The following is a 26,930-nucleotide window of genomic DNA, read 5'->3' as shown; positions in this document are numbered from 1 at the left end:
ACAAGACCAAGACTTGAAATATTTATTTTGAAGTCTTTCTTAGCTGTGGCTTTTAGCCCTTGGCCCTGAGGCAATGATTTTTTTTCAAGTTTAACAATGAAATAGTCTAAGGAGTCTTTTCTAGACACTGGTCAATTCTCAAAACTAGTAATCCTTTTCAGACTATGTGGTGGATCCTTTTATACTAACAATATTCACAGACTCTAAAACCAACTCATCTACTCAAACTTCCTAGGGGACTGGTGTACTAGTGCTGAGGTAGAGTATAATGGAAAATAAAACACCTGATAGAGACTACAATCAGGTTTCTAGTTAAGACAGTAGAAGGATCTGACAGGTTCCAAATGTTAAAAAAAAAAAAAAAGCTTCTCTTTAGGACTACGCTATGGACAGTGTGACATAGGCAATTGCTACTATAGTTTAATTTGATGGCAATCCACTGAAAATGTCTCCATAAACTGGTGAATTTATCAGTATATCCAATTCTGAAGAGTTGGCCATAGTCTTTTTTTGGGGGAGGGGGAGGGTGGAACAGTCGTGAGGCCTAAACTCTGGGCCTGGGCACTGTCCCTCAGCTCTTCAGCTCAAGGCTAGCGCTCTACCACTTGAGCCACAGCGCCACTTCCAGCTTTTTTCTTTTTGCTTATATGGTGCTGAGGAATCGAACCCAGGGCCTCATGCATGCAAGGCAAGCGCTCTACCACTGAGCCACCTTCCCAGCCCAGCCATAGTCTTTTATGTTTTCTCTAAAATACTTTTGGAACAGGTAACTCATTAAACTATAACTACTTAATTGATTTCCTTCATTTATTGGAGATTGGAGAGTTTGTTTGCTGTGCATAGAGGATGTTAAAGCCCCCAAAGATCCTGAGAGTTGAAAGATGTCATTTTAGTTCTTGCTGGGCCTTATGTTTACCACATAATGTACCATTTAGTAAACTGATTTTCAAACAGGGGCCCAGACTTCTCTACAACATATGGATGATAGATTTTTTTTTATGGCACATTTAACCAATATATTGAATTACCAGGACCTAAGAATGAATTAAAGAAAATGATACATGCTTTTGAGTGTCTCATAATTTAGGAAGGGAGACAAGCAGATGAAAAAAAAAAGAAAAAAAAGTTACGGGCAGACATTTACAATGAAACAGGACAACAGATGTAGTAAAGCAATGTTATGGGAACTCTGAAGAATTCTGTGAGGAGCAGGTCACAGGTGACATTTTGTTGAGAAAGCGAAAAGCTTGATCTTAAAGGATGAATACAATTTTCTAGGCAGAGAAAAGGGGGCAAATACACTCTAGAAGGAAGAACCAGCATGTGTTGGATCAGCTTGTTATAGAATGGCTAAACCCAAATCAGCAGGACCATGTAAAGCACTGTTTCAATGAAGGTGAATGACTAACCCTAGCTTCTCAGTAGACTGAATCTGAGGATCACAGTTTGAAGCCAGCCTGGGCAGGAAAGTTCCTGAGACTTTAGCTCCAATTAACCACCAGAAAGCTGGAAATAGAGCTGTGGCTCAAGTGGTAGAGTGCCAGCTGTGAACCAAAAAAGCTCAAGGATGGTGTCTAGGCCCTGATTTCAAGCCCCAGTACCAGAACATACCCCCACCCCCAACCCCAAGCCCCTCCTCCCCCACATACAGAACAGAATACCAATGCTGGTGACTCATTTCTCTAATCCTTGCTACTCAAGAGCCTAAGATCTGAAGATCCTAGTTCAAAGCCAGCTCAAGCAGAAAGTCCTGAAGACTCTTCTTTCTAGTTAGCCAGCTAGAAGTGGAATGTTGACTCAACTGGTAGAATGCCAGCCAGCCAGGAAGAGTGTGATACCCTGAGTTTGAGCTCCAGTACAGCACAAAATAAATAAAATAAGTAAAATCAAGAATAGATAATAGAGGACTTGGGCTGGGAAGTTGGCTCAGTGGTAGAGCACTTACCTTGCATGCATGAGGCCCTGGGTTCGATTCCTCAGCACCACATAAGCAGAAAAAAAAAGCGGGAAGTGGCGCTGTGGCTCAAGTGGTAGAGTGCTAGCTTTGAGCTGAAGAGCTGAGGGACAGCGCCCAGGCCCAGAGTTCAGGCCCCATGACCGGACCAAAAAAAAAAAAAAAAGAAAACAGAGGACTTTGAAATTTTTTAATGGTTCAAACCTAGATGTTTATACTCCGAATCTCTTATAGACTATCGTCTCCTGGATAGAAAAACTCCCAATTTAAGGTTCATTAAATTATGCTTTTTTGAGACCTTTTAAAAATGTATTTAAGCCGGGTGCCGGTAGCTCACGCCTGTAATCCTAACTACTCAGGAGTCTGAGATCTGAGGATTGCAGGTCAAAGCCAGCTCAGGCAGGAAAGTCCGTGAGACTCTTAATCTCCAATAAATCACTCAGAAAACTGGAAATGGCACTGTGGCTCAAGTGGTAGAATGCTTGCCTTGAGCTGAAGAGCTGGGGCAGTTCCTAAGCCCCACGACCAACAAAATAAATAGATAAATAAAAATTTGCTGCTTGAATTTAGGGCTTGGGCACTGTCCTGAGCCTCTTTGTGATCAAGGCTAGTGCTCTACTACTTGAGTCACAGTTCTACGTGCAGCTTTTCTGAGTAGTTTATTATAGGTAAGAGTCCCATGGATTTTTTGTGCCTGGGCTGGCCTCTAATCGCAAGTCTGTCAGCCTGCTGAGTAGCTAGGATTACAGGGGTGAACCACTGACACCTAGTCTAACATTTGTTTTTAAATTATCTTTAGCTGTACAAATGGGTTTCAATTCAATGTGTCAATATATGAGTACAGTGCATCTTGATCAGTATCATCCCTTCCATCTTTCTACCCTCCCTATCTATTTCAACTTCACTCATCCACATAAGCTAAAAGAAAAAAGCCGGAAGTGGCATTGTGGCTCAAGTGGTACAGTGCTAACCTTGAGCTGAAGAGCTTAGGGACAGCGCCCAGGCCCAGAGTTTAGGCCTCACGACCGGATCCCCCCCCCCAAAAAAAAACAAATAAAAACATTGTTACTATTTATTCAGTAATCCTATAGTGTAAATAGTTTCTTGGGTTCTGTTGCTGAGCACACTTGTAGTAAGGACTAAAGCAAATAGAAAAAGGATTGGGAAATATAACAAGAAGAGGAAACATGTCCCAATGGGGAATATGAAAAGAAAGAATGCAGTTTAAAATTGTGCTTGACTTTGGCAGGGGGGATTATTACCCTCAAAGGAGTAAGCAGTCCTATTTGTCTTTAATAAGCTCAATTAATTTTTTTCCAGATTGATGATTACCCAGAATTTTTGAGATCACCAGATAGAGAAACCAACCAACACATTCGTATCCTCTATTCTTCAACTGTTTTGAAAAAAGAGGATGAAAAGCAAAAAGGTGTCAGGAAATTATTATTTCCATTTCATCATGCCAATGCTAACAACAGAAAAGGTATGTGTTATACCTTGGCAAAGGCCAGTTTATTAGTGAAGCACAAAGGCTAATGTTCTGTCCATCGAAGATGAACTGATCCTATCCTTTCATTATCAGCAACAGAGTGTCTTGACACATTTGCAACTAAAAACCTGTATGTAGAAAAGAAGGAAAGGGCTAGGTGCTGGTGGCTCACACTCAGGAGGCTGAGACCTGGGGATCGCGGTTCAAAGCCAGCCTGCGCAGGAAAGTCTGTGTGATTGTTTATCTCCAGTTGACCACCAGAAAACCGTAAGTGGTGCTGTGAATCAAGAGCGCTCACCTTGAACCGAAGAGCTGAGGGACAGTGCCCAGGCCCAGAGTTCAAACCCTACAACTGACCAAAACACAAAAAAAAGAGAAGGAAAGGAAGCAAAGGAAGGGAGAAAGAAATGAAGGAGGGAGGAAAGGAAGAAAGGAAGGCAGGCAAAAACAGAAAAAAAAAAACATGCTCAATATTGGTTCTAGAAGGAGAAGAAGGTGGTATCTGGACTCTGTTTCAGGTTGAGAGTGGGAAGAAGCTGGTTTCAGGCCAGCCTGGGCACCAAAATTTTCTAGATCTTTCCAACTGATAGCTGGGTGTGTGTTCACCTTCTTAGCTACAGGGGAGGTTGAGATCTGGAGGGCTGTGCTTCTAGGAATAGCCACAGCAGAAAAGTTTGAGCCTACACATCAACAGAAGCTAAGAATGATAGCACAAACCTGTCAACCTAGCTATGTGGGGAAGCAGATTAGTACACACTCAGCAAGACTTTATCTCAAAAATAACTAGTGCCAAAAAAGGCTGGGGGCATGGTTCAGCAGTAGAGTTCATACCTAGCAAGTGTGAAATCCCAAGTTTAAGCCACAGGACTTAAAAAAAACCAAAACAGTTATTAAGAAGAATCATTAAGGAGGATACTGGCTAAATTGACGTAGAGGCTAAAGTGATCAAAATCATCTGGAGAACTGTAGAGGGTAAAGAACCCAATTAGACATAGTGAATGATCTGATGAGAGATTCTAGTTTATTTCATTGGTATTGGTTTGTTTTGTTGTTGGGGTACAGGGTGCTGGGACTGGGACTTGACCTTAAGGCCTAGATTTATTTTCATGTTCATGACATGGCTGAGCCAGACCTTGAGCCACACCTTGAGCCACACCTCCAGTCCAGCACTTTTGCTTCTAATTAGTGACAGTGTCTCTGAGACTTTCCTCCCCTAGCTGGCTTTGCATCTCAATCCTTAGATCTTACCTTATTAAATAGCTAGGATTATAGGACTGAGCTACTGATGGTTGGCTTTTATGTTTGTTATTCTTGTTTGTTTGTTTTTGATCCAGGGCCCACTATGTAGCCCAAAATAGCTCCAAACTCATGATCCTTAGTATAGGGAAGGAGAGAGGGAGAAGGAAAGTCCAAGGGGGTCCATTGATTAGCCCTTTTATTTCTGGTATTCATACCAGCCCATTTATTGTTTCTTAGACTTCACTCCAAGTCAGATTCATAGCCTCCCAGAGTGTGGGGTAGCTGTAAAATGTTAAAAAATTATATGGTGTTGGTACATTTTCCTGGACAAGCACCATTTCACACATACACAGAAACTGTAAAAGTTGTAATTAGCAGGTTTACAAAATCCCTGGTTGCTCACCTGGTCTCTTGTCACACTAATTAGGGTGTGTAACTGGTGTTAGTTGTCTTGAGTGCATATTTATCCTGTTCACAAGCATGATTTTTCTTGGCTTTTCTTCAACATATGTTGAAGCATAAAAATGCATTAAAATAATGCTTTTAATAAGGCAGGTAAAAGTCTTACAAAATTTAAATTCCTAGAAGTTTTGCAAAATAAAGGAAGAGTTCTATCTTGTGTACATACACAGCAGTATTCATAGAATGCCTCTCCTACCTGTTCTTTACTTGCATCCCCAAAGGGACCATCTGATATTACGCATTTGAGACACACAATTGCAGCTGTCACAAGAAACCATAACACACATTACAAGATTCACAAAAGATTCCCTCTTTCCATCATGTGAATGATGTTCTCTATATTTTCTGCTCTTCTCCAATCTGTTTGTTCTCCAAGTTAGGCATTGCTGTTTACATTGGACCCTGTGGTTCAACACCTAGACAGTCAGTAATATGGAACCCTGAGCAAGAGAGAGATAGGCTCAAATGTGTTGTGCTGTCTGGCAATAGTATTACCAACATCTTTAATGTTACTGATGATGTCATGCCTAGAGGAGCAGCAAGCATTCACTATTGCACATTTAAATAAAGGTAATTATTAGGACGGACTCCAAATCTCTTGGGTGAAAGCCTAGGGAATATTTTTATCATATGACAAAGGTGTCCATGTTCCAGTCAACCTGATTGCTTGAACAAAGAAAGCTTGAAATAGTGGCTTATTTTGTACACAATTTTTAATTAGGCCCAACTTTTCTGCAGATATAAAGAAATACTTCATCTTAAGCGTACCTGTGTTTTTATGTGGGCTATAGTTAACATTTTGAATCTTAATTTTTTTGAGTTAATAGCTAAACATGAGGTAAACATTTATTGATTGCAAGGAAATGCTAGAAAATCAAAAGTGGTAATTCCCCCTTGGCTCCCCCCCCCACATTTGGCAGTACTTGAGTTTGAACTTAGGGCCTTGTGCCTGCCAGACAGGCATTGTACAGGTAGCCAGCCCTATTTTATGCCAGTTATTATTATTTTTTGGGGGGGGGTTGGTCGTGGGGCCTGAACTCTGGTCTGGGTGCTGTCCCTCAGCTCTTCAGCTCAAGGCTAGTGCTCTTCCACTTGAGCCACAGCGCCACTTCCGGCTTTTTCTGCTTAGGTGGTGCTGAGGAATCAAACCCAGGGCCTCATGCATGCACGGCAAACACTCTACCACTTAGCCCCTTATGCCAGTTATTTTTGAGATAGGGTTTTAGTTCCTGCCATGAGTGTACCTGTACCATGATCTGCCTATTCTAGGATTCCTATAGTCACTGGGATGATAAATGTGTGCCATCATGTCTAGTTTCTTCTGTTGAGACATGAACTTTTTGCCCATGCTGGCCTGGAATGGTGATCCTCTCATTATCAGCCTCCCAAGTGACTAGGATTATAAGCACAGGCCATTAGTACCCAGAAAACTTTAGTTAAATAAGATGGTCACTAAACTTGGTGTTAGCTTTCTACTTCTGAGTCAATACCTGAGGCTCATTTTGGCTCACATATTCAGTCTATGGTCTGGTGGGCCAGTTTTTTGGGCCTGGTGGAACAGAGCATGTAGTAGAGTAGCTGCTTTCCTTGTGGCAGTTGGGAAGCAAAAAAGGAAGAAAAGAAGGGACCCACGTTCCAATATCCCCTTCAAGGACTTGGAAGGTTGTAACTTCCTGTCACTGGTCTCCGAATCTTAAACTTTCTTCTGCCTGCCAAGGGTACCATAAGCTAGGGACCAAGCTTTTAACCCATGAACTTTTTTTTTTTGCCAGTCATGGGGTCAGAACTCTGGGCCTGGGCACTGTCCCTGAGCTCTTCAGCTCAAGGCTAGCACTCTACCACTTGAGCCACAGTGCCACTTCTGGCCTTTTCTGCTTATGTGGTGCTGAGGAATCGAACCCAGGGCCTCATGCATGTAAGGCAAGTGCTCTACCACTGAGCCACCTTCCTAGCCCCCTAACCCATGAACTTTTAGGAGACATTTCAGATCAAAATTATAGCAAACTATAAATGAACGGTACTGATGATAAAAGAGTGATAATTGTGAACTGTACTAATACCTAAAGCTGTTGAATACATTCACTTATTATTTAGGTTGAAGTCCAGGGATGATGGCTCAGGCTGGGAATCCCAGCTATTCAGGAGACAGAGATCCAGGAAATCAAAGTTCAGGGCCAGCATAGTCAAAAAGTTAGTGAGAAGCTGGGCGCTGGTGGCTCACGCCTGTAATCCTATCTACTCAGGAGGCTGAGATCTGAGGATCGTGGTTCAAAGCCAGCCCGGGCAGGAGAGACCGTGAGACTCCTATCTCCAATAAACCACCAGAAAACCGGAAGTGGCGCTGTAGCTCAAGTGGTAGAGCGCTCGCCTTGAGCTGAAGAGCTGAGGGACAGTGCCCAAGCCCAGAGTTCAAGCCCCACGGCCAACAAAAAAAAAGTTAGTGAGACTAAATAAGATGGGGAGGGGTAGACACATATGTAAAATCCAAGCTATGAGAGAGGCATAAGTAAAAGGAATGTGGTGTGAAGCCTGCCCCACAGAAAGCAGAATACCTTACCTGATAAAACAACCTAAAGCAGGGCTGGGAAGTTGGCTCAGTGGTAGAGCGCTTGCCTTGCATGCCTGAGGCCCTGGGTTCGGTTCCTCAGCACCACATAAGCAAAAAGAAAAAAGCCGGAAGTGGCGCTGTGGCTCAAGTGGTAGAGCACTGGCCTTGAGCTGAAGAGCTGAGGGACAGTGCTCAGGCCCAGAGTTCAGGCCCCACAACCGGTAAAGAAAAATAAAATAAAATAAAATAAAATAAAATAAAACAACCTAAAGCAAAATGATCGGAGATGTGGTTTGAGTAACAGAATGCTTCCCTAGTGCACGGCCCTACTACTGAAATTCCTTAGTTTCAGGTATATTCATTCTAGAACAGCATTACCAAATACGACATTCTGTAATGATGGAAAGTTTTATGCACATTCTAATTATGTCTAATCCTGCTACATGTGGCTACCTAGCACTAGTGTTACTGAGTAACTGAATAATACTTAATAAGTTCAAATAGCGACATGTGCTAATGGCTACTAAATATTTAGTGTAGCTTTGGCATCAGCATGAAGTGACTAGGCTAGCTCCCCAAACAAAATGAAACATAATTTAATGAGACATAAACTGAACCAAAGAAATAAACATAGATATATACACATACATGTATAAATATGTGCATATATGTTCATATATGTATATACACATATAAAACCTAGGACATTTCCTAAAACCAGTGATGTGGGATAAATATAAAACTAAACCAGCAAGGCACCCATGAGTCTCTCATGTTTACTGAGTATTTTTTACATATAGAAGCTTGAGAGTCTTCCCCCTAGAAATAGGGCTTTGATAAATATAATGTACCTCCTGCAATAGAGAAAGCAGATGTGTTATTTTTGTAGTGTCTCTTCCTCCTCATCCTCCTCTTCCTCCTCCTCCTTCTTCCAGCTCAAGACAAGTGCTCTAACACTTGAGCCACAGAGCCACTTCCAGTTGTTTGGTGGTTAATTGGAGAGTAGAGTCTCACGGACTTTACTGCCCAGGCTGGCTTTGAACCCCAATCCTCAGATCTCATGTAGTGTCCTTTCTAAAGATTGTTTACAGCTATCCAGCACTCCTGAGCATACCATTGGAATACATTTTGCTTACTGAGGACTTCATGTCCAAGCTATGAAAGAAGAGTGTAAAATACTATACGCATTCCAGGGAATACAGAAGCAGGTAACCCTACCTTCAAAGTATCTCCTCATTCTTGTCTTTACCTGCCAGACTCAGGTCTCTGGTGTCTAGGAGATCAGAAATTCCACCAAGTGTAGAAACAGAGATTGAAGTATATCCTTCATTTCCAAGTGGATGGCACAGATGAACCTGACATTCTACATGCCTTTGTTATAAATGCAAATAGAAAGCTAACATGGAAATAGGAAGGGACATTGACACCAAATTGCTTTGTCATAACCTTTTAATGATAGTAAGTCTTTTTCATAAGCTCAAATTATTTGATGAATGACCAAATACCTTTTTTTTAAGTTAATGAAGAGAATAATAACCCTATTTATTGGAGAAGAAAAGAGTCTAGAAGTCTGGATGAATTGTATCTCAGGTGAGATTGTTTAGAGTTTGTTTTTAACTTGCTGGCCAAAATTTATTTATATTTCAATTTGTTTTTCTTTATGCTTTTTCTTACTAATACCTTCCAGCTGGATTCTAAGTAATTCATACATGTAATATAATAAGAAGGGATAATTTTTTGTGGGTGTGCTGATACTGGGACTTGAACTCAGGACCTAGGCACTATCTCTTAGCTACTTTTACTTAAGGCTGGTGCTTTACCATTTAAGCCACAGCTCTTTATCTGGCTTTTTGCTGCTTAGCTGGAGTTAAAGAGCTTCATAGATGTGCCTGCCTGAGCTGGCTTTGAACTGTAATCCTCAGATCTCAGCATCCTGAGTCACCAGGATTAGCCACTAGCACCTGGGAAGAAGGGAAGATATTTTTTTCTTTTTAAACATGGTAGCATCTGTGTACACCCCACATGTGGAAAGAATGAGTTGTTCTCAGATAAAGGGGTAATGAGGGAGCCAAATCTAACATCCCATCGTTTTCTAGCACTGTCACCTCCATAATTAAACATCTGAATCAGAAGCCTAAACAAAAGGCAGACTGGATAGAAAACACTAATTAGAGGATTAAAGGGAGCTAACATGTGCAGAGCTTTGAAACTTCTCTTAGGTGTAGAAGTGATGCCTAATTATGAGAAGCTGCAGGTCCTAAGAAGGATGCTGTTATCTTGGGACATCAGATTACATAAATATGATTACTTTTCAGGGCAATAATAAACAACAGGCTTTTAAACACCTGAGGGACAGGAAACAGACTAGTGATCTCTGATCATGAGATTCATATTTAGCTTTCTCTTTGTTTAGGGTAATTCATTGTTAGTTAGGTCCATGAATTCACATGCATTTTTACAAAAGAAAACACAAGTAGTTATTTCAGTAACAATTTTTATTTTCTGTTTTGTTTTTTTGTCATTGTGGGGCTTGAACTCTGGGCCTGAGTGCTGTCCTTGAGCTCTTCAGCTCAAGGCAAGTGCTCTATCACTTAAGCCACAGTGCCACTTCCAGTTTTCTGGTGGTTTATTGGAGATTAGAGTCTCTCAGACTTTCCTGCCCAGATTGGCTTTGAACCGTGATCCTCAGATCTCAGCCTCCTAAGTAGCTAGGATTACAGGTGTGAGCCACTGGCGCACAGCTATCAATTTTTATTTTTAAGGAAACTTAGGAGATCTTCTTAGTAAAAGTATCAGATGACTTTTCCACTTATGCAGAATTGCTGTTCTGAAGGGCAGGAGTTTCTGCTTTAGCCATTTTCTCCTTCCCAAACCTCAACACAAGCAAATTCTGCTTTAACAGGGGTGGGTGGGTGGTAGTGGTGGTGGTGGTAGTGGGGGGGGGGGGGGAAACACAACTTTAAAAGGCAAGAAAAAAAAAAGCAAGAAAAAGCCAGAATGGTGGTACATGACGTCATGCCAACACTTGGGCTGCCGAGACAAGAGGATCATAAGTTTGAGGCCAGTCTAGGCTGCATAGGTAGATTCTGTCTTAAGAAAACAAAAATCAGCCGGGCACCGGTGGCTCATGCCTGTAATCCTAGCTACTCAGGAGGTTGAGAGCTGAGGATAGCGGTTCAAAGCCAGACTGGGCAGGAAAGTCCCATGAGACTCTTATCTCCAATTAATCACCAGAAAACTGGAAGTGGCACGGTGGCTTAAGAGGTAGAGTGCTTGCCGTGAGCTGAAAAGCTGATGGACAGTGAGCAGGCCCAGAGTTCAAGCCCCATGACTGAGAAAAAAAGAAAAAGAAAAATCAAGAAAGAACAAAATAACATTGATAAGGATAGAAATCAATGAATTAACCATGGGAACAAATAACAAAGAGAAATTATTGAACATCTCTTTTTTTCTTAGATAATCATAAGTTATCTCTTTTTTCTAATTATTTTCAGAATTAACAAACATCTAGACAATGACAGGGATGTTCTTTTTTTATACCGTATCTCAATACTATTAGGGTAAACTGTGCTGTACACAAAAATACAGAAGACAAGGGATTTCACTTCAGTGCAGGACACTGTTGCAGTAGAATTGAGTCTCTTCATAAATGCGCTCCAAGGAGCTAGCTGGTATTTGCTTACTTGACAGCAAGTTCATGGTACTTGTTTTAAGTCCTTTACACAACATTATTTACAGTCTCTCCAGTATTACCTAACTGAAACTGCTTTCTGACAACTTCACAACTGTTTTTGTTAAAAGTGGCTGCTACTAGATTTTAAATAAGTAATATTCATTTCTAGCTACAGATTTTGTTTTTTTAAAGTCTATTATAGGCTTATCAATTTATTTTTCTTCTTTGTGGGCCATGGGGCTTGACCTATGGATCTGGGCTGTCTCTGAGCCCTTTAGCTCAAGGCATGAACTCTACCACTTGAGCCACAGCACCATTTCTGGTTTTCTGGTGGTTAGTTGGAGATAAGACTCTCAGGGACTTTCCTGCCCAGGCTGGCTTTGAACCGTGATCCTCATATTTCGGCCTCCTGGGTAGCTAGGATTACTGGTGTGAGCCACTGTTGCCTGGCTTGGCTTATCAAAGTTTGTAAATTCACAAATAAGATGTACTTCAGACTCTTCTAAAGATTAATCTCATTTATGTAATTTAAGTGATTATCAAATGTTCACATATATCTGGGGCAAAAGACTGGGATATGATGAAAATTTAAAGGTTATACCATAGTCAAATTTCAATTAAAATAAACGAAGCTTATCAGAAATAAAGCCCTAGCACCTCAAAATATTGATTACTAGGCTATCATATTCAGTTTCTAAAACTGAGATTTAAATTTGGTTTCACATAAAGTTATGAATCGGTTAGCTACATTTGTTTCATAAAATATTACCTAAATATCGGCTGGGAAGGTGGCTCAGAGTGCTTGCCTTGCATGCATGAAGCCCTGGGTTCTATTCCTCAGTACCATATAAGCAGAAAAAGCTGGAAGTGGTAGAGCTGTGGCTCAAGTGGTAGAGTGAAGAGCTGAAGAGCTGAGGGACAGCGCCCAGGCCCAGAGTTCAGTCCCCACAACTGACAGACAAACAAACAAACAAACAAACAAACAAAAAACAAAAAAAAGAAAAGAAAAGAAAAAGAAAGAAAAAAGAAAAAAATTACCTAAATATCTCTTGAAAAATGAGATTGGGAGTACTCAGAAATGTCAAGCATTTTTTCAAATCTCATTTTTCTTATTTTTATCCATAAACCTCACCCAAGTCAAAAGAGTCAATTAAGGAGCTTATATATTTTGCCAACTGAAACTCAGTAATTAGATCCTTAGAACTGGATTTGTGGTAGAGCTTGCCTAACATCTTCCACACCCTGAGTTAGATCCTCAGCTGGAGTTGGGGTGAGAGAAAAAGTACTTGTTGTACTAGAACTCAGTCATGAGAAAGAGAAGCCACATTCTGAGATGCTGAATCGAGAGTCCTTATTAGAAAGCTGGTGAATGCAGGTGGACTCATAAATAAGACAGGCAGCCCCTCGAATACACTTAACACTGTTAGAAAATTGAGAGCAGGAGAGGGAAAAAAGAGCAGAAAAACAATACCAAAAAACCAGATCAACCCCAATGGAGAGCTGAAGTAGGATGTCATGGTGATCGAGGAGAGCTAGTAGACATGATGCATGGTGTAATGGCTTCTGAGCTGGTCTGGACCTAAATAGGGTCAGTGGGCAGCGTCACAGGAAACTTCAGAGTCTCTGGAGTTTAAGGCGCAGAACTGACAGGTCCAGTAACCTATCATCCAAGTCCCAGCCCTACCTCCAGGGATTCAGGCACACACAACTGAGGGAGTGGAACTTCCTTGCCTGTACCACGAAGGCAGGATGGCACCAGTTAAATCCAATTCCCTAGCATCCACCTTGTGGCCACGATGGTGCTGTTAGATCCAGTATCCTTATTTCATACTATCTTTTTTTTTTTTTTTTTTTTGCCAGTCCTGAAACTTGAAATCAGGGCCTGGGCACTGTCCTTGAGCCTCTCTGTGCTCAAGGCTAGTACTCTATTACTTGAGCCACAGTGTCACTTCTGGATTTTCTGTTTATTTGGTACTAAGGAGTCGAACCCAGGGCTTCATGCATGCTAGACAAACACTCTACTACTAAGCCACATTCCCAGCCCCTCATGCTATCTTAAAAAGGTATGGGAAGCTAGATGCTGGTGGCTCACACTGTAATCCTAGCTACTCAGAAGGCTGAGATCTGAGGATTCCTGTTTGAAGCCAGCCTAGGGCAGGAAAATCTCTGAGACTCTTATCTCCAATTAACCACCAGAAAACGGGATGTGGTGTTATGGCTCAAAGTAGTAAAGCTCTAGTGTTAAGTGGAATAAAGCTCAGAGACAGTGTTCAAGCCCTGAGTTCTAGCCTCAGCACTCCCCCTCCTCAAAACAAAAAGGTATAAGAGCTGGGCATTAGTGGCTCATGTCTGTATTTCTAGCTAATAGGGAGGCTGAGATGTGTGTGTGTGTGTGTGTGTGTGTGTGTGTGTGTGTGTGTGTGTGTGTGTGTGTGTGTGTGTGTGTGTGTGTGTGTGTGTGTGTGTTGGTTGTGGGGCTTGAACTCAGGGCTTGGGCACTGTCTCTAAACTCTTTAGCTCAAGGATAGCACTTTACCACTTTGAGCCACAGCTCTACTTCCGGTTTTTGAATGGTTAATTGGAGATAAGAGTCTCTCGTTGTCTTTTCTGCCCTTGCTGGCTTTGGACTGCAATCCTCAGATCTCGGCCTCCTGAGTAGTTGGGTAAAAGTCCTGAGCCACTAGTGCCCAACTAAGGCTGAGATCTGAGGATCACCTTTTGAAGCCAGACTGGGCAGGAAAGTCCATGAGATACTTACCTCCAATTAACCACCAAAAAGCCAGAAATGGAGCTATGGCTCAAGTGGTAGAGTGCTAGCCTTGAGTGAATAAGTGTAAAGGAGAGTACCCGGGCCCCAAGTTTAAACCCAGTATTACGGCATGTCTGTATATGTGTGGGTATGCAAAAGTTATGGAATATTCAAGTATGCATTTCATTTCTAAGCTAGACACATTTATCACTGTCTTAGTCAGTGGGCTGCTATAACAAGGACCACAGACTGATGGCTTTTAAACATTAGAAATTTATTTCTCTCAGCTCTGGAGGTTGGAAGTCTGACATCCATCTGATAACATGGTAAAAGCCTTCTTCTGGATTGCAAATGTTCAGTTTCTTGTATCCTTATATGGAAGAAAGAGGCTTAAAAAGGTCTCTGAGCCAAGTACAGGTGGCTCATGCCTGTAATCCTAGCTACTTAGGAGGCTGAGATCTGAGGGTCACAGTTCAAAGCCAGCCCGGGCAGGAACATCTGTGAGACTCTTATCTCCAATAAACCACTCAGAAAACCGGAAGTGGTGCTGTGGCTCAAGTGGTAGAGCTCAAGCCTTGAGCTGAAGAGCAGAGGGACAGTGTCCAAAGTTCAAGCCCCACGACTGCCAAAAACAAAACAAAGTCTCTAAGTTCTTCTCTTTCTTTCTTCTTCCCTCCCTCCCTCCTTTTTTCTCTTCCTCCCTCCCTCCCTTCCATCCTTCCTCTTTTCCACTTTCATGGAGGTACCATGAAAGATAGATACCATAATACAAAAAAGATAAGCCTTCAACTCAAGACAACATAGGATAATTTTTGTAGCTGGCACTAAAATGATCAGTGTTGTGGTCAAAAAGATTTTATGTTAAAATGAAACAAAACAAAACTGGCCAGGTGCTTGGCCTTTACTGTTATATTCTGAGTATCACATTTAACGCTAAATTCTACCCACAGGTGCTACCAGGAGAGCAGAACACCATCAAAGGACCCAGTGCTTTGTCCTTCAGACTTCAGGAAACTGTCACTTGGTGGCCAAGGTGCCTTTCGACCCTTACCTTCCCCCTCCAGGACAAGTAGTCAATGCACAGCAGCTTCTGGCAAGGCTGTCAGCTCACCATCTTATACAAAAATCCCAGAAGGATTTCCAGACCACACAGATTTTCCAAGTGATGTCGCTTTCACGTGTGATGGGAACAGAAATGAGTTTAATTTTGGAAATACTCTCCTAGCTTACCCTTTACAGAGCAATTCCAACCCAGAGAAAAAGGAGCTGGAACTTCATTTGTATATTATTTCTAAAACTTCATCAATATTCCTGCACTTAAAAAGTTCATGGAACAATTATATTATAGTAAGTGCTCTTTTAAATTAGCCTTGACCTCAGTTTTTGTTATTGTTATTGTTTTTTATCGGTCATGGGGCTTGAATTCTGGGCCTGGACACTGTCCCTCAGCTCTTCAACTCAAGGCTTGCCCTCTACCACTTGAGCCACAGTGCCACTTCTGGTTTTCTGGGTGGTTTATTGGAGGTAAGAGTGTCACAGACTTTCCTGCCCGGGCTGGCTATGAACCGAGATCCTCAGATCTCAGCCTCCTGAGCAGCTAGGATTATAGTCCTGAACCACCAGCGCCCAACAGTATTTTTTTTTTTTAAAGCTAATCATGCCGTCTCTGTGTTGCCTCCTCATTTTGGAAATTTGGCCTTGAAATTTAATTATTATGAAAGGCAAATGACTGGAAAATTCAGGGGATATTTCCTTCAGCCTATTGTAGTTAGAGCTGCTTTTTTGTGTGCTGATATGGCTTGAACTTGGCCTGGATGATATTCCTTAGCATTCTTACTCAAGGCTGGCACTCTACTACTTGAACCACAGCTCCACTAATGGCATTTTGAGGTTAATAGGGCATAAGTCTCACAGACTTTCCTGTCCAGGCTGGCTTTCAACTTTGACTCTCAGATATCTGCCTCTTGAGATCCTGTAGCTACTAGGATTACAATTATGAACTTCTGGTGACCAGCAAGAGAGCTACTTATTAAACAGTAGTGTCTTACAGAAGAACCTGAGTTTTTGTAGAAGGAAGTAAGCAACATACTCACTATTGAGCCTCACTAGTGCCTTTCAAAGTCAACTAGGGTAACAAAGACTTCCTCAGGAAAAAAATGAACATTATCAATAGGTTTCTGCATTTCTTTGATTTCCTAGGTTAACAGGTACTGTTGTAGGATCAAATAATTTTATGTAGCAATCACCAGCCCAGGTTATTTTACAAATTAGAAAACTAAAGCAAAGTATTCAATTTTCTCCCTCCCTTCCTTCCTTTCCTTTCTTCTCTTTGAAATTAGGACCTTACAATTGCTTGAAACACAAAAATTTCTAAGTGACTAATTCAAGATTATACAGTAACTGTGTGTGTGCGTGCAGGCCAGTTCAGTTCAAGGGCTTGAACTTAAGGGTTTTTTGAGGTTTTTTTTGGTCAGTCATGGGGCTTGAACTCTGGGCTTGGGCGCTGTCCCTGTGCTCTTCAGCTCAAGCTCTACTGCTTGAGTCACAGCGCCACTTCCGATTTGCTAGTGGTTTATTGGAGATAAGAGTCTCACGGCCTTTCCTGCCTGGGCAGGCTTTGAACCATGTTCCTCAGATCTCAGCCTCCTGAGTAGCTAGGATTACAGGCGTGAGCCACGTGCGCCTGGTAAACTTAAGGTTTTATAGCTTTGCTTTTTGTTCAAGGCCGGCACCTTACCACTTGAGCCATACCCCCACTTTTGGCTTTTTTTCCTAGTTAATTGGAGGTAATAGTTTCATGGACTTTTCTGCCTAGGCTGACTTTAAACCATGTTCCTCAGATTTCAGCCTCCTGAGTAGCTAGGATGATAGGCATCAGCCACTAACACCTGGTTTACACAGTAACTTTTGAGGAACAGTCAGAACTCACAATTAAAGGTCTTCTTTTTGAGGGGAGACTGAGGATCAAACAAAAAATTTTATTTTGTATGTATTTATGTACTTGACAAATCCTGAGAAATATTATGTTCAAAACTTTGTATAGCTGGGTGCTCGTGGCTCATGCCTGAAAGCTAGCTCAGGAGGCTGAGATCAGAGGATCCCAGCTCAAAGCCAGCTTGGATAGGAAAGTCCATGAGATTCTTACCTTCAATAAACTACTCAGAAAAGGACAGAAATGGTGTTGTGTTTCAAGTGGTAGAGTGCTAGCTTTGAGCTAGAAGCTCAAGGACAATGCCCAGGCCCTGAGTTCAAGCCTCAGGACTGGCACGAAACAAAAACAAAAAACTTTTTACAAATTAGGTAATAAAAAATTTCCTAGAATTCCTAATTCATTCCCTAGAATTAAATAAGTAAATCTGGTACCATGGAAGTATTGAAAGAGTAGATGCAAGATATTAACTAAAGGTCAAAATAACTGATTTTCAGCAAACACAAATTCTAACAATTCCTACTTTCTTCCTCTTTCAGAAGGCTACTCTTTTACAAGATCCTGTGTATGCTAGTGAGTATAGTGCTGTTACAGGAAGTCAAAAGCCATATAGGTAAGGGATGATGGTATGCTTTTGGGGGAAAGTCTAAACTGTCAGCAGATTGTAAACATGTTCACATGTCTCCTTTTATGGTAGTTGCTTTAGAGATTTCTCTCTCCCCTTTATCTTTCCTACTTCTACATTGAATATGTGGTTGACACCTCCCTCCCTTCCTCCTTCCCTTTCTCCCTCCCTTCCTCCCTTCCTCCCTTCCTCCTTTCTTCCCTTCCTTTAAGTAGTTGTACAAAGGGGTTACCATCTAACATATCATTATAGTATTTATACCTCCACCTCAACTCTCTGGTCTGAATTGAGAGTTGAGGTGGAAGTATAGATACAATAATTTATAAGGTTAGGCCAGTAAGTATAAGCATCTACTGGACATTACCTCTTATATATCTCACAGGAACCTTAAAGTCAGCCTATCCAAAAGAGAACTCACCATCTTCTTTCTGATCCCAATCATTCTCTGTGCTTCTAACATGGAATTATATTATTACCCTAAGCTGTCTGATCACCTAAGCTATAGTCCTGAGCATTGCCCTTACCTCCTTTCCCTACTTTAACATCCTCTGTGTCCAGCTATGATTCACTGGGCCTCTAGTTTATCTGGATAACATCCATTTCTTTCTACTGTCACTTGCTCAGAACCATCTCTGATCTCAGTGTTTTCCTACTGGTCTCTGCTTTCAGTCTTACTGCAATAGAAAATTGTTCTGAAGCACAAATCTGATCATGTAACTCCTTTCTGAAAGCTTTTTTTTTTTTTTTTGCTGGTCATGGGGCCTGAGCTCTGGGCCTGGATGCTGTCCCTCAGCTCTTCAGTTCAAGGCTAGCACTCTACCACTTGAGCCACAGTGCCACTTCTGGCTTTTTCTGCTTATGTGGTGCTGAGGATTGAACCCGGGGCCTCATGCATGCAAGGCAAGCATTCTACCACTGAGCCACCTTCCCAGCCCAAAGCTTTTGTTTTTGCTTTTTTTTATTATTATTTTATTTATTTATTTTTTGGGGGTCCGATTGTGGGGCCTGAACTCTGGGCCTGGGCACTGTCCCTCAGCTCTTCAGCTCAAGGCTAGCGCTCTACCACTTGAGCCACAGTGCCACTTCCGGCTTTTTTCATTTTGCTTATGTGGTGCTGAGGAATTGAACCCAGGATCTCAGGCATGCAAGGCAAGTGCTCTACCACTGAGCCATCTTCCCAGCCCCATTTTTGCTTCTTTTTTTTTTTTTTTCCAGTCCTAGGGCTTGAACTCAGGGCCTGAGCACTGTCCCTGAGCTTCTTTTTGCTCAAGGCTAGCACTCTACCACTTGAACAACAGCGCCACTTCTGGCTTTTTCTGCTTATGTGGTGCTGAGGATTGAACCCGGGGCCTCATGCATGCAAGGCAAGCACTCTACCACTGAGCTACCTTCCCAGCCCAAAGCTTTTGTTTTTGCTTTTTTTATTATTATTTTATTATTTTATTTATTTATTTTTGGGGGGTCCAATTGTGGGGCCTGAACTCTGGGCCTGGGCGCTGTCCCTCAGCTCTTCAGCTCAAGGCTAGCACTCTACCACTTGAGCCACAGCACCATTTCTGGCTTTTTCTGTGTATGTGGAACTGAAGAATCAAACCCAGGGCTTCATGCATGCTAGGGAAGCACTCTACCACTAAGCCATGTTCCCAGCCCTTTCTAAAAACTTTTGAATGGTTTCCATTCCCTTAGTGAATGTCTAAACTCTTAACAGATTATGAAGATGTTCATAATGTCTCTTTTTATTTTCCATCTCCAGCTCTTGGGTCTCTCACATTCCTGCCCTGAGTTTAAATACACAGTTCCCAGAACACTCCTACTCTCTCCTTTCTGGCTTTTCTTTCTTTCCCTAACAACCCCTTCCTTCCTCCTGCTTCCCAGTTGGGGCTTGAACTCAGGGCCTGGACATTGTCTTTTAGCTTTTTCACTCAAGCCTAGCAATCTACCACTTAATCCATAGCTTCACTTCTGGCTTTTTGGGGGTTAATTGGAGATAAGAATCTCATAGTCTTTGCTGCCCTGGCTTTGAACTGCAGCCCTCAGCTCTTACTCCTGAGTCAGTAGAATTACAGGAATGAGTTACCAGTGCCCATCTATCAGGTGTGTTTGTTTGTTTATTTAATAGTTTTCAGTCAAGCCATACTGGCTTTCTCTATCAAGCAGAGAAAGCAAGTTTTCTTTATAAAGAAGCTTCTTTAATAAACAACAAAAAAGTGAGTTGGCTGGAAGAAAAATATTAAGCAAATATTATACATAGTTCATGCATTATAGTACCTGATATGAGGGTGGCTAAGAAAGGACAGAAGTTTACCAGGGACACTGACTATATTCCTGAGTGGGTAGCGCTGAAGTCAAGAGCAGTTAAAAGAGGTGTCAAGGGGCTGGGAAGGTGGTTCAGTGGTAGAGCGCTTGCCTTGCATGCATGAGGCCCTGGGTTCGATTCCTCAGCACCACATAAGCAAAAAGAAAAAAGCTGGAAGTGGCGCTGTGGCTCAAGTGGTAGAGCGCTAGCCTTGAACTGAAGAGCTGAGGGACAGTGCCCAGGCCCAGAGTTCAGGCTCCACGACCGGACCCCCCCCCCCAAAAAAAAGAGGTGTCAAAAAACAGTCCACTTTGGGGGTGCAAGGTTTACTACTGGTGAGTAATTAGTAATACAAAAATGACATGAAAATTCCATGAAGTTTTACCAACCTGTCAGTTATTTGTAAAGTTCGTTTCTTGTTTTTACCTAGACTTTATTTGTTGTGTGTGTGTGTTTCTGTAGATCTGAAGAGAAGATTAAGCACTTCAGTCAACTGAAATCTGAACTATTTCTTAAAGACAATACTTTGAGGAAGATACTTTGTTTAATTACAGAACTTAAAGTAGCAGCCCAGAAGAATTTCATTCTGAAAAGGCTTTTCTGGAAAGTAAGAGTTTTATCTCATTTATTTTGTCTGGTTACTAAATTTAAGCATCAATTAAAATAGAAATAATGGTACTCTTGCATCTTGGCACTGTATTTTAAATGTTGATTAAATTTCTTGCAATCATTTCTTAAGCCTGTGAGATAATAAGTAATATAATATGGGTGGTAAGGAGGTAAAAGGGAGTGTGGCAATTAAGGAACAAGAATATTAGAGTGAAAACTTCTGCTAGGTAAATGTAAAATAAGAAAGGAGATTTCATAGTCTTATTCTGTAGATTACAGTATATTAAAAATACACACGGGTATCTTGGCACTGAAGTAAAAATTCTCCTATCTCTGTTTTCTAAAAGCTTGAGCCATGTGGAATCCTCTGTTGCTCTCTACCTTTTCCTATTCGGTTTGCTTAATCTAGGATATGCTTTGTATTTTCTCTTGTCAACGTCCCACTCATTCTTCGAGGTTCAGCTCGAATGCTATTTTTCTGCCTGTCATCCACAGAAAGGACTTTGGATAACTTCTCATTTAAAATTTTTGGTTGGCAGCTCTGTCTCAAGAACTTTCCTTGATGTTTTATAAGTTTGGGTGTTCAATAAGGTAGATGCTACCTGCTTATGGGTATTAAGTACTTGAATGTGGCTAGGGACCAAGGAAGTAAAACATTAATTTTCATCTAATTAAATACCCCAGTGTGGATAGTGGCTCCTGTGTTGTGCAGTACAGTTCAATGGACTCTATGGCCTTTCAAAGCATTTTCTCTTTAACCATGCAACCAACATTTATTGAGTACCTTATTGGTGAGGCCTGGTAATAGACACTAGAAATTTAAGCACTACTGGCATACAGCTCCCACCCTTAGGAATTAGCACCAACATCTTCTCTTTTATCCTAGTTGATGGTATGGTTCTCTTTTTTACAAAGACATGCTTTCTCAGGATGGGAATGTGTCTTTCTTCTGATTATATCTCCTAGGACCTAACACAATGCAGGTATACATAATTGTCCTAGAAGCGTTCTTACCAAATTACATTTTTTTTCTCATGAAAAGTTAATCTGACTAGAAATTTAGAAATAAAGCATTCATATTCTTCACAGGTAAAATTATTGTGGTCATTCTTTTTTTTTGGTGGGGCAGTGGGGAGTCAGTCATGGGGCTTGAACTCTGGGCCTGGGTGCTGTCCCTCAGCTCTTCAGCTCAAGGCTAGTGCTCTACCACTTGAGCCACAGTGCCACTTCCAGTTTTCTGGTGGTTTATTGGAGATAAGACTTTCTTGCCCAAGCTGGCTTTGAACCTCGATCCTCAGATCTCAGCCTCCTGAGTAGGTAGGATTACAGGCATGAACCACAGGCACCCAGCTGTGGTCATTCTTATTGTGGACTGAAAGAGACTTTACATGGACTTAAACAGATCTTTTAATTCAACTGTCAAAAATGCAAGTCCAGAGTGAATGTAAGAGGAGATAAAAGGCACATGGATAGGCTTCTCTTTTTCTACGATTTTCTTTTTCTTTTTCTTTTTCTTTTTTTCTGTTCACTGTCCCTGAACTTTTTGCTCAAGGCTAGCATTCTACCACTTAAGCCATAGGTCCACTTCTGGCATTTTGGTGGTTAATTGGAGATGTGTCTGACTGACTTTCCTCCTGCCCAGGCTAGCTTAGAACCATCAGCCTCCTGAGTAGTTAGGATTACAGATGTGAGCCACTGGCACCCAACTTTTTATTTTTAAAGCTAGGTGAAATTCACACAACATAAAACTATCTCCCCCCCCCCCCATACACACACACACACACACACACACACACACACACACACACACACACACACACATTCATACAGTGCCAGTCTGGGGCTTGAACTCAGGGCCTGGGCACTATCCTTGAGCTTCTTTTGCTCAAGGCTAGCACTCTCCCACTTGAGCCACAGCGCCACTTCCGGCTTTTTTTTTTCTTTTTGCTTATGTGGTGCTGAGGAATTGAACCCAGGGCCTCATGCATGCAAGGCAAGCGCTCTACCACTGAGCCACCTTCCCAGCCCATCTTAAATATTTTTGAGTGTATGTTTTAGTGCCATTAAGCCCATTCACCCTGTTGGACAACTATCTTCCCCTGAACTCTTTTTCATCTTGCAAAACTGAAACTCTACAGGTATTAAGCAAAGATTCCTTATTTCTCTACACAATGCCAGCCTCTGGCAATCATTGTACTACTCTATTGTTTTGCCTAAGTACATCATATAAGTGGTTGGCTTACTTCACTGAATCATTGGTAGTTCTACTTTTGGTATTCAGAGGAACCAATATACTGTTTCCCCAACAAAAAAGATTTCTATATTCTTTTATTCCTGTTAACATTGATAAAACATTCTAATTTCTCATCCTCCGCAACTCTTGTTATTGTGTGCTTTTTAAATAGCAGCCATCTGAATGGATGTGAGATGTTATCTCATTTAGTTCTGATTTACATTTCTCTAAGGATTAGTGATGTTGAACCTCTTTTTTCTATGCTCATTGACCATCTGAGTATTTTCTTTAAGGAAAATTTGAGGTATAATTACAAACTATGTATAATAAAGTATACCCACATTTAAGATAGAGTTTGAAGAGTTTTTGCGAGAATGTATGTGTGTGTGTATTCATGTAGTATTAATCCAATCAAGATTTAGAACATTTCAGTTAGGCACTAGTGTCTCATATCTGTAATCCTAGCTACTTAGGTGGCTGAAAACAAGAAAATCGTGGTTTGAGTCTGGCCTGGAAAGAAATAAGTTGGAAGAACCCCTTTCAATCTTCATTTGGATACAGTGTTATACACCTGCCATCTTAATGTTTGTGTAAAGCTGAGATTGGGAGGATTATAGCTCCAAGCCACTCTGGGCAGAAATGTCCACAAGAATCTATCTCTGTGGAAAAAAGCTGAGCATTGTGGTGTGTGCTTGTCATCTCAGCAATAATGGGAGCCTAAAATAGGCCGACTGTACACTAGGCAAGTGCCTAGAGAGGAAACAAGATTCTATCTTAAAAATAACCTGGGGCTAGGAACATGGCTTAGTGGTAGAGTGCTTGCCTAGCATGCATGAAGTTCGATTCCTCAGTACCACATAAACAAAAAAAGCCAGAAGTGGTACTGTGACTCAAGTTGTAGAGTGCTGGCCTTGAGCAAAAAAGGAAGCTCAGGGGGCCTGGGAAGGTGGCTCAGTGGTAGAGTGCTTGCCTTGCATGCATGAGGCCCTGGATTCAATTCCTCAGCACCACATAAGCAGAAGAAGCCAGGAGTGTCGCTGTGGCTCAAGTGGTCCAGCACTAGCCTTGAGCTGAAAAGCTGAGGGACAGAGTCTAGGCCCAGAGTTCAGATCCCATGACTGGCCAAAAAAAAAAAAAGGAAGCTCAGTGACAATGGCAAGGCCTAGATTTCAAGCCCCAGGACTGGCAATAAACAAACAAAAAGGAGTGCACAAAAGAGCTGCAACAGTGTAGTGCACCTAGGGAGAAAATGTGAGGCCCTCAGTACAAACTTCAGCACTCTCCCCTCCCTTCCCCTCCCCCCCTCAAAAAAAAAGTTAGAACATGCTAGAAGGCTAGCTTATGTCCTTGGGCAGACAGTAACCTTACTCTCCTGGCAAGCACTGACATGTTTTCTGTTACTGTATACATTTGTGTTGCCTGTCTTAGTATTCAATTGACGTGGCATTGTGCTGTGTGTTCTTTTGTGTGTTACTTCTTTTAAGATTTCTCCATGTTGTTGCAGGTAGGTAGATGCTATTTTAAGAATGAAACTCCTGGGGCTGGGAAGGTGGCTCAGTGGTAGAGCACTTGCCTTGCATGCCTGAGGCCCTGGGTTGGATTCCCAGAACCACTTAAGCAAAAAGAAAAAAGCTGGAAGTGGTGCTGTGGCTCAAGTGGTAGAGCATTAGCCTTGAGCTGAAGAGCTGAAGGACAGTGCCCAGGCCCAGAATTCAGGCCCCACGACCGGACCCAAAAAAAAAAAGAATGAAATTCCTGACCAATGTGAAGGTGGCAGGTCACAATAATGGGTATTTATTAAGTACTTAGGAAAAGGGTGTGAATTTGTCAAGTGTGACAAACACTTATTTACTCCTAACATCAACCCCACAAGGTCATAGTATTCACCCTATTTTTATATGAGGAAACTATTGCTTCTTAGTCTTTTGGCTAAGATCAAGTGGAGATGAGGAAACTGTCACACTGCACATAAACCTTTTATCAGATATGTAGCTACCAAGTGTCAGAGCCTGGTTCCAGAGTCAGTGTACAAAACTGTCCAGTCTACTGATTTATCAGGCACTGGGAAATCCCAAGCACTTTCAGAGTGCCTGGCATTCTTCCAGCTTTTCCTCTTCTTTTCTTTTTCTCCACCACCATCCCAGCCTCTTCTAAATAAGGGCGCAGTATACTTGTCTAAACAGAGTCTAATTTGTCACTAGTCATGAGTAGTCCAGGGGACTAAAAGGTGACACTAGAAGAATAGAAGAGAGAGCAATTGTATTATCTTCCTCATTAGTACCCGCATGCCAGATTTTATGGGCCAATGATTATTTTCATGCTTGTTTGTGTCATAAGACTGAATAAGAACACAAAAAGATTAGTTGTTCAACTCTGAGTCAGTGTTTATTTAGAAAGAAATGGTAACCTCTCTATGGTCTTACAATAAGTACTGAAATTATTTTACAGCACTTTTTAGTGATGCACATTATGTGTGTGTATGTTTGTGTGTGTGTGTGTGTGTGTGTGTGTTACTGAAGATTGACTTCAGAGCCTCATATCTGCTAGACAAACACTCTACCACTTGAACTATACCTACCATGCCCTGCCCCTTTGCTTTTGGTTTGTTTTTCAGATAGGGTCTCATGCTCTTTGTCAGGGCTGGCTCCAAACTGCAATCCTCCTGTCCAAAAACTCCCTAAGTGGCTGAGATTAGAGGTATACTGCACCATTCTCAGCCTACTAAACATTTTTAAACAAGAAGTTTCCTGTCCACTACTTCACTGAAGCCTTATAAAAGGTAAAGTACTTTGGAAAGGCAGGAATTACAAAGTCTTATTTTCCAAGGTAACTAAATGACTTGGCTGAGATTATAAACTTACCTCTTCTTCATGATCTTCAGTATTAATGGTTGAACCAGGCCTAAACTGCAGCCCTTAGCATCATCCCTTAGTTCTTGCTCTGTTCAGTAAAATAGCGGTCTGACTGTAAGTAAAAAGTGTGTTTTCAATTTGGATTACGGTCGTATTAGTGAAAGATATCGTACTTCACTTCTGTAGCCAGAGAACAAATACTTTTTTCATACTTTTGCATAAGGATGGAAAGTTCCAACAGCTGATATTTTAATTATTCTCATCTTTCCCACTTGCTTTCACAGACCAATGACTTTTTCTATTTCTTAGTGAACAAACTTCATGAGTACTTGCCAGAGTCTAAGGATAAAAATGCACTTCAAAATAAAAGTCAAAGGGCTGATGAGTTGGCGTAAGTACTAATTAGATAATCAGATGTTCCTCTGCTGTTCAGGATAAATGGAAGGCATCAGACAAAATATATACAGTAGTAATGATTACTAGTATGACAAATTTTGCCTCATTTTTTTTTTCAAAATTAAGACCCAAAGATGTGTGTGTGTGTCTGTGTATGATCTCCAGTCCTGAGGCTTGAATCCAGGAACTGGACACTGTGCCTGAGATTTTTTTTTGCTCAAGAATAGTGCTATACCACTTGAGCTTTGGCTTTTTGGTGATTAATTAGAGACAAGGCTCCAGACTTTCCTGCCTAGGCCGGCTTTGAACTGTGGTCCTCAGATCTCAGCTTTTTGAGAAGTTGGATTACAGAAATGAGCCACTGGTGCCCAGAGTCAAAGATTTTATTTTATATTATAAAGAAGTATTCCTTTTGTTCTAATTTAAATGGGAGGATACGTAAGAAACTAGTCATATAGGCTGACTAAAAGCATGTGATTGAGGGAGAGATATCTCTTGCTGTTTCCCTTTGTACCTTTGACAGTTTGAATCATGTATTACCTATTTGAAAAAAGTTAGTTATTAAAATCACTAAAAAATAATGTGTGATCATCCTAAAAACTTTGAGAAAATATGCGTACAGGAAAAATATGAAGATGAGCTGGGCACCAGTGGCTCACCCCTGTAATCTTAGCTACTCAGGAGGCTGAGATCTGAGAATCGTGGTTCAAAGCCATACTCGGCAGGAAAAGCTGTGAGATTCTTATCTCCAGTAAACCACTCAGAAAACCGGAAGTGGCTCAAGTGGTAGAGCACTAGCCTTGAGCTAAAGAGCTGAGGGACAGTGTCCAGGCCCAGAGTTCAAGCCCCACAACCAACCAACCGGAAAAAAAAAAA

At 41.5% G+C, this 26,930-nt stretch overlaps 2 protein-coding genes across 3 annotated transcripts in view; one reads left to right on the top strand and one right to left on the bottom strand.

Annotated features, from left to right (window-relative positions):
- The window catches only part of Xpot (exportin for tRNA), a 121,154-nt gene that overhangs the window by 60,384 nt on the left and 33,840 nt on the right, over window positions 1-26,930 (bottom strand). The window lies entirely within an intron of this gene.
- The window catches only part of CUNH12orf56 (chromosome unknown C12orf56 homolog), a 52,649-nt gene that overhangs the window by 5,323 nt on the left and 20,396 nt on the right, over window positions 1-26,930 (top strand). For both annotated transcript variants that reach the window (XM_069987963.1, XM_069987955.1), the window contains exons 2-7: window positions 3,275-3,437; window positions 9,210-9,282; window positions 15,065-15,461; window positions 17,583-17,656; window positions 20,427-20,571; window positions 25,943-26,049. In XM_069987963.1, the coding sequence (XP_069844064.1) occupies window positions 3,275-3,437; window positions 9,210-9,282; window positions 15,065-15,461; window positions 17,583-17,656; window positions 20,427-20,571; window positions 25,943-26,049 (959 nt within the window). The remainder of the gene's footprint in view (window positions 1-3,274; window positions 3,438-9,209; window positions 9,283-15,064; window positions 15,462-17,582; window positions 17,657-20,426; window positions 20,572-25,942; window positions 26,050-26,930) is intronic.

This window comes from Dipodomys merriami, unplaced genomic scaffold (genome assembly GCF_024711535.1).
Source record: "Dipodomys merriami isolate MVZ:Mamm:240054 unplaced genomic scaffold, mDipMer1.0.p SCAF_10, whole genome shotgun sequence".
Classification (NCBI taxonomy): Eukaryota; Metazoa; Chordata; class Mammalia; order Rodentia; family Heteromyidae; genus Dipodomys; species Dipodomys merriami.
Note: the sequence above shows the minus strand (reverse complement) of the source record. Positions and strands in the feature narration are given on the sequence as shown.